The sequence below is a fragment of the Toxotes jaculatrix genome, chromosome 20 (genome assembly GCF_017976425.1).
Source record: "Toxotes jaculatrix isolate fToxJac2 chromosome 20, fToxJac2.pri, whole genome shotgun sequence".
Lineage (NCBI taxonomy): Eukaryota > Metazoa > Chordata > Actinopteri > Toxotidae > Toxotes > Toxotes jaculatrix.
In genome coordinates this window covers 12674304-12682544 of record NC_054413.1, presented here as the reverse complement: position 1 = coordinate 12682544, position 8241 = coordinate 12674304, and the positions used below count along the sequence as shown (strand labels likewise).

The 8241-nt window shown below is 38.1% G+C and overlaps 1 protein-coding gene across 1 annotated transcript; it reads left to right on the top strand.

Moving 5' to 3' along the window:
* Positions 1-2058: 2058 nt before the first annotated feature.
* On the top strand, positions 2059-7974 carry bco1 (beta-carotene oxygenase 1). Its single transcript, XM_041065845.1, has 11 exons — positions 2059-2165; positions 2262-2390; positions 2571-2700; positions 3043-3190; positions 3273-3423; positions 3702-3922; positions 4084-4341; positions 4453-4558; positions 4652-4746; positions 7377-7488; positions 7739-7974. The coding sequence occupies exons 1-11, from the start codon at positions 2102-2104 to the stop codon at positions 7891-7893; spliced, it is 1569 nt and encodes a 522-aa protein (XP_040921779.1). The 5' UTR covers positions 2059-2101; the 3' UTR covers positions 7894-7974.
* The last annotated feature ends 267 nt before the right edge of the window (positions 7975-8241 follow it).

Genomic DNA, 8241 nt, shown 5'->3' with positions numbered 1-8241 from the left:
AAGCTCTCAAAGAGGAGGGAAGAGTTCAACTGATTGGGTATGGGGTTAAAATCAACTGTCATGTTGGCGATTGATCCATCTGCAAAAAAAAATCTGCAAAACACTCAAAATAAGATTGAATCTTCTTTAACTCGCATAAGTAATGGTGCAAGATCTACAAATCATGTTGGAGATAGTGGAAAAATCAAGAATGCAGAGGCACACTGTTAAATAAAAGAGGAAAATATCTGTATTGTTGTGGTTACAAGATTAAAAAAAGACTGGCAGGTATCAGGATTCAAAGGTTTTCATCAGGATTGCAGACTCCACAGGGGGATCAAAGTGCAGGATCATTATCAAGGCAGATGTTTGCTGCCTCGGAGGCCTGAACCTGCAACTTGTAGTTTCTGGGTGAAGGACATTTTTGTCCTCAGGGTTCCCTTATCTGCCTGTTGACAATATCCTCCACAAACACACACACCAAACCTAATGAGAATTCAAAGCAGTGGTGGAATGTTACTTAGTGCTCAAATCTATTTTCATTGTATGCTATTTTTTATTTCTGCTCCACCACATTTCAGAGCAAATATTCACAAGTACTCACAGACTCAAAAAGCGTGTGAAACACTTTGTCACTCGTTTCAGACATTACTGTTTGAAGGTTATCAAACCACTCAAACCTTTAACTAAAATAATATAAGACTTAGGAAAACACCTTTGACAGCCAGAGAATGACGATGCGTTGTTGCTCCAATCAGATAATGAGGACAATTTAAAACAAAATAAAATGTACCCAGTCTTGAGTAAACATGCTACTGTATATCTCATGTCCCATCGCAGACAGGCATAAAAACATCAAAATCTCAGTGGAATTTTATTCAGTACTGCAGTAGATATTCATAACTATGTTTAAAGTACATTTAATAGAATTTCAATGACCTTTAAGAAAAAAAAACATAATTTCTGAGTAGGATATAGATAAGAAGTAGCACTCACCCCCCACTGCTCTGCAGATTACCTCTGGTCATCTCAGAACATACTCTTATGTCAGCAGCAGCTTATTCTGAGAAACAAACAGACAAATGCCATAAAAGAATAAAGCTATTATTCACCCTCCAATGTGATAGGGATTTGGACTTTAAATTTCAGATGAGCTGGATCACTTTTTCAGTTCTTGGTTTGCAATCAGGATTGCCAAGTCATCCACAAATTATAATATAGAATGACACTGTTATAAAAATGAATAATAATTGATTTGCTCTAAATGTGATATTAAAATACCATTCATCTCTCTATCACACTCAGAACAAGCACAAGTTAACAGGCCTGCAGCTGGTTTCTGACTTTGTCTGAGTTTGCTACACAAATATCCAAGATAAAGTAATTCTACAGACAGAAAAACAACACATAAGGTATATAATAGTGAAGACTATGTTATCCAGTGATGTAAGGCCATAAATCAGGGCATAAGGCCCTAAATCAATTTTATAATCTCTCCAAAACAGATTAAACAAAATAACTTAAGAGTTAAGACTTTCTCATTTTCATACACTATAAACTCCCTGCGGGAACAATACCTGATACAGTCTGAATTACCAACAGTTACTAAAGTTACTATATGTGTGTGTTTCTTATACATAAACTAATTTAAAAAAACAAAACAAAAACAACTGATATACAGTAATCAACAGTATTAAACGTGGTGATGACCAATGAAGGTCAAAGAAGTCCAAGAGGTAACCTGCAACTTTATCTTATATAAGGACATATAATGGTCTATAATTCTAGTTTGTTTATATATATATATATATATATATATATATATATATATATATACACACACATATATATACATATATATACATACATACATACATATATATATAAGGACACGTGAGAAATTATGAAAGAGCATATGCATTCAAAAAATGTGACTGACCACGTTTCTCTGAACTGAGCGGCGAGATTTCAATACAATCTCCTTAGAGATAAGATAATGACGCCTTTGCCAACTCCCCCAAGAAAGACAAGCTCTTAAAAAGGGAGTGGTTTGCGCAGTTGTCGGACACCGGTAATTCACTCAGCCTCTTCCAAGCGTTACGCACTGCTCCGTCAGCTGAACATGGCCGCAGACTTTTCCAAGAACGCAGTGGAGAGGCCGGAGCCTTTTAAGGCAGAAGTAAAAGGTAGGTTCTACTCTACCGAAGGCCCGACAGATGCAGTATCTTACATGAAGTTTAGTGAAGGTTGAGTGGTTTTCTGTTTTTGCATTTTTCAAACAGGGAGCATTCCCAGCTGGCTACAAGGCACGCTGCTGCGCAATGGCCCCGGCATCTTTTCCGTGGGGGACACCAGCTACCACCACTGGTTTGATGGAATGGCTTTCATGAACAGTTTCACCTTTAAAGATGGTTCGTCTTGCAGTTATTTAACTGAGTGGCACCCAGGTTTAATTCAGGAAATTTGCTATCAGAATCCCTGATGAATGCCTTGTTTGCTTTACAGTGGTATGTCAGTGTGAAGAAAAGATTTTAAAAAAGCATTAAAGTTAAAGTATAGATATTATTATGTATGCTGTTGTTGTTTTATAGGTGAAGTCACCCACAGAAGCAGATTCCTCAGAAGTGACACGTATAAAGCTAACATGGCTGCAAACAGAATAGTTGTGTCTGAAATGGGGACAATGGCCTATCCAGACCCCAGCAAGAACTTCATTGTCAAGTAAGCTGTTACTTTTATTCACACTAATTTTGTACTGAATTTATTTTTCTCTTTTTGTATATCTGTCAAATGTATTCATTTACAAACTTCAAATATATTTGCGATATTTGTTGCATCCGGTGCTTTTAGACTAGTATTTTGTGCTGTGTTGGAGAAGCCACCTGCTGTTTTCATTATTCCTGCTGTGGATTTGTCTCTGAGATGTAAATAACTCACACATTTCTGCATACAGCACCCTCTGTGCGAGGACATTAAAGTCTTTTGTGTTGGCTAATCCCTTATCCTGTTTTCTAATGTATGCCATTTCTCAAAAAAAAAACAACAAAACAACTTTCTTTTCAGGGCAATTACATTTCTTAACCATACAGTGCCTGACTTTACCGACAACGGCGCAAGCAATTTCATCAAATATGGGAACGACTACTATGCCACCTCAGAAACAAACTACATTCGCAAGATAGATCCTGTGACCCTGGAGACCCAGGACAAGGTAAAAGCATTTGCTGATCCTGACAAACTGTTGACACACAAAGAATTGAAGAGCTCATGTGTTTCTAAACTGTTTCACACAGGTGGACTACTTGAAATACCTGCCTGTAAACTTAGCTTCATCCCATCCACACTATGACAAGGAAGGCAATACTTACAACATCGGAACTTCAATAGCAGAGAAGGGCAAGACGAAATACATACTGTTCAAAGTCCCTGCAGTTTCAGAGAAAGGTATCTAAACCTCATAACCTGCTCTACTTTCTCCTGTTCGCTCAGTGTTTTCTCTTACTATCAGCTGTACTTTGTAGAAGATGTAAAAAGTTAAGGTGCACCACAAGATTATGCAAATGTAGTCTAGGGGAACCAGATAAAGAACAGCCATGGTGAAATGTTTCTGCTGCTATTGGTTCCTTCCTTCAATTCTTAAACTAACTTCTAACTTCTCAACATTACATTTCATGTAATTATAAAACAATAAATTGTTAGCTAATATTCATACGTCTTTTCAGACAAAGGCAAGAATGCCCCTGCACTAAAAAATGTGGAGGTGATCTGCACAGTCCCCTGCCGCTCCCTGCTCACACCCAGCTACTACCACAGCTTTGGCATGACAGACAATTACTTCATCTTCATCGAGCAACCTTTCAAACTGGACATCCTCAAGATGGCCACTGCGTACATGAGGGGAGTCAACTGGGCGAGCTGTTTGAAGTTCTGCCCTGAGGAAAATGTAAGGGGACTATCAGTGTCCTTGTTTACTGTTACGTATGTCACTCTTTGTATTCATAGCTCTTGGTACCTGGAGATAAGAGTCCACCACAGTAGAAACCCTATGTGGGATGTGACAGATACTAGATGTACATATTTAATGTTTCTGTGTAATCTTTCCAGACTCTGATCCACCTGATAGACAGGAAGACTGGCAAAGAGGTTGACACAAAGTACTACACCGGAGCAATGGTCGTCTACCATCACGTGAATGCTTTTGAGGAAGATGGTCACGTGATCTTCGATGTCGTCGCCTACAATGATAATGGCCTTTATGACATGTTCTATCTGAGCAAGCTGAGGGAAAACACTGGGTTCCGTGACGAGAGCTACTCCAAACCGAGCTACAGAAGATTCGTGCTTCCTGTCCGCTCAGACAAGGTGGGATTGTTTTGGGGTTTTTTTTGTTTAAGAAATCAAATGGATTTCATCCTGAAATTTAGAGATGATCTTCTTTTGATGCTTAAGTTTTACTCTTTGACTGTTTTGCAGGGCTTTGCAGTTGGGGAGGACCTGGTGAAACTCAAATACACCACAGCCAGTGCTGTGAAGGAGAAAGAAGGCAAACTGATGTGCCAGCCAGAGGTTCTCTGTGAAGGTAAAACCAGTGTCTCTCAAAATGACCCTCAGAGCAAAGTTATATTTTTTACATGTCTTAGAGTAATGGATTTTTTCACTTTGTTTCCATCAGCTTTTGAATTACCTAGAATTAATTACGACTTCAACGGCAAGAGGCACCGGTTTGTCTATGGGAACTGTGTGGTGCAATCTGCACTGGCAAAGCAGGTAACGTTCTCTATTGTTTTTTTTAAATCTCATTGCAGAACAGCACTGATGGGAACGACTGTCTAGTCTCATAAGTGTTATTTGCCAAGAGAGACCTGAAACTTGCAGACTCTTGAAGGACAGAGATTTTAGACACAAAGGCTATTGGGAAACAGGCTGTTCCTGGCAGCATTGTTATTACAGAGTTGAGAGGCCAAATAGCAGAACTGAGAATTACCAGTTGGCGCAACAGAAGGAAGGAAATGCTTTGTTGAAGTGTGAATTACCTATTGCGCCAACAGAGACCAAAACCACTTCATGGCTGTGGCTGTAATGCCCACATCCTTTCCATTGGGATACTTGGAATGGAATGAAGCAATAAACTAAGTGAGGCTTTAAAGTATTGAGTTATAAAGGTCTTATAATTCAGAAAAGAGATTCCCTTGTGTCTCACTCCCATAGTCCAGAGGCATAATATCTGCAAAGAGGAAGGCACAAAAGGAAACATCTTAGCTGAGACAATTAGATATTTTCATTGATTCCCATTTGGCACACGATACAGGAAAACTTTTATTCATAGGTTTTCTGGGGTTATGCACAGTGTAAAATACAAATGAGTGAAAAAGACAAAAAGTGGAATTTAAAGCAAAATTTAAGATTATGTTTAGTTGTTTCACCAACCAATAAAATGATTTCATTTCCTGAAATATGTTTGTATGCACTTTGTAAGTTCATGCCGCCTTGACCTGCAGTAATGCCAGCAGTAATAAAACCTATTTAAAGAGCATTGCTTGCATCAATTGGCTTACTGCCCAACTGTAGTCATATCAACAGAATTAGGTTATATTAGGCTAAATAGTGACCTTCGAGATAAGTTCCTCTCTGACACAGAAACTAAGTACACACATATATCTACTATAGCATAAAAAAGGCAGGATTTATTGTAGGGCAGTTGTTTTGGACTGAGATATGAATTGTACAAGGGTTCCTGCTTTGTGGTATAAAACACCATAAAAAAAATCTGAGTCAGTAAGTTATCTAAATCATAAATCCAGATGAAGTAATTGCAAGTACGTTTGCTTAAACACTGAAACATGTTTACATTTAATTTTTTTTATAACAAATTAGGATTGACTTAATTACCTAGGGATTCATGAATCTGATCTCTCACCCTGACTGAAGGCAACCCTGCTAATACTAGGAAAAAAGTTGATCCACAGCCTACTGACAAAAGTGACATGGCCTCTTTTATAACTTTATAGCTCTCTTCCAACTATATGGCGTGTAGCTGGGACAAAGTACTGCTCAAGCATGGTGCTATTTAGGCTACACTTCTGATTATTTAAGATTATTTAAGAGTGAGAGAAGAAGTAATTTGACATTTACTTAAATACTTTCTTTCTCTCTCTCTCTCTCTCTCTCTCTCTCTCTATATATATATATATATATATAGATAGATAGATAGATAGATAGATACAGATATAGTTACATAGATGTTTTTAAAAACTGCTTGTAATGTTTTTTTGTAATTATTAATCTGTGACACTGTCCTCTGCTATGCCTGTAAACACTGATCACAGCTTCTATGCTGTATTGTGTATATACTGTCTGTGAGGGTGGCTGAGAAACCCGGAATGAAACAATGAGTTGCAGCAGTCTGGAGCAATTCCAAATTCTTTTTTATTCAGCAAAATTAGGGAAACTAAGCAGAAAGGGAAAAAAACAAACAAAACCAAAACAAAAAAACAAACAAACAAACTCACTTCTCAAGAAAAAACAATCCAACAAAACAAAGGAATTACACTCTAAACTGCCCGTCTGGCTATGCCCCTGTAGTTTGGGCCCAGGGCAGGAGTTACAATCTGGAGCTGTGACTCTTTCTTCTCTCTAGGCCCCAGCCACCACAGCCCCCTCACTTTTGTACTGCTGGACTACACCTTCCCAAGCAATCAAAATCCATTATGTCTTCCAGCACACTTACAGTAATAACAATATCAAATAACACATTGTCACATAGAAGTTCAGCTAAACTTACTTTAAAACCACACATTTCTTTTTAAACAAGATACTTATACTGGTTATTTCAGCACAAAAGACAAAACACCCCTCCCAGTCTACCACACTTGGTTTCTTCCCCTGTGAACCCCCTATTTAACCAAATGGAATTGCTCCAGCTCAGGTTTGGCTGTTTCTGGTCTAACAGGGGAAGAAGTGCAACAAAGGAGACAGGTGAACACAATTTAAATTCAATAAATCAAATACCCAGTCACAATGTGTCTTCTCCCTTTCACCCCCTCCTCCAAATGTTCATATCACACACATCTCCCCAGCAGTTTCCACCAGGTATTAACATTTTGATAAAATCTACCTGAGTAAGAGTGTGTAGTACATGTGCCTTACTTTAGGGCACGGGGTCTCCCCGTGACACTGTCAGTTGTGTGTAGTGTTACCACTGCTTGCCAGTGCTAGTATTAATACTTTGTTATGAGCTAAATGTGTTGTTTTGTACAGTAAGAGTTCCCCTTACTGTATCTGACAAGCTGTGATAACGCTATGTACTGTAAACGGCATATGCACAATGTAACATTATGAAAAATAATCAAGTAAAAATGTGTTTTAATTATTTTTAACTATCCGTTTGTTTTCTGAAGATTGGCAAGTTTGACACAGAAACCAAGGAAATGATTTGCTGGGATGAAGAGAACTGCTGGCCGTCAGAGCCAGTGTTCATCCCCAGACCAACTGGAGAGTCAGAGGATGATGGTGAGAATACTGTGTGGAGGGCACGCACAATGTATCACATGTTTATGTTATGGTGTGTTATGTAGACTGCTATATACAGTTTCAGTTAGAGTACTCATGGATAAAAAGATAAGATTCTTTGCTGATTACATCTGTATTGACAAGATTACACATTGAAAAGTTGAAAACCTGCCAACATCTGATGTGATTTCTTAGATTTTTTTTCTGCATTTTTGCATTCATATTACCTCCTTTCCTTTCCGTTTTGCAGGTGTGGTTTTATCAGCAGTTATCAACTGCAACCCAGGCCAGTCTGGTTTCCTCCTGATTCTTGACGGCAAGACTTTCAAGGAAGTGGCTCGAGCATATGTGAACACTGAGATCCACAAAGATGTGCATGGACTGTTTATCCCACAAGGAAATTAGACAGCTGTGTATATATTAAAAAAAAAAAAAAAAAAAGCCTTTGGAGAACTTCCAAAAGACCTGTTCTCTAAAAGTGTTGTGTTTTAGACCAAAATTTAATGAGGATCCACATAGTTTCATGGACTGCCTCAGCTCATGTAAAATTATTCAGCTTGTATCAAAACAAAATTCTCCTCCTATATTTACTATGAAATATCCAGAGTAATTGATTTTGTATTGATCTAAACGTCTATTGAGCATGTATTTATCATTTGTTATGTAGACTGCATTATTCTGTTGTACTGCCATGACTTATTATTGTACTTGAGTTTAAACTTTCCACAATAAAACAAAAAACAAACAGAAAAC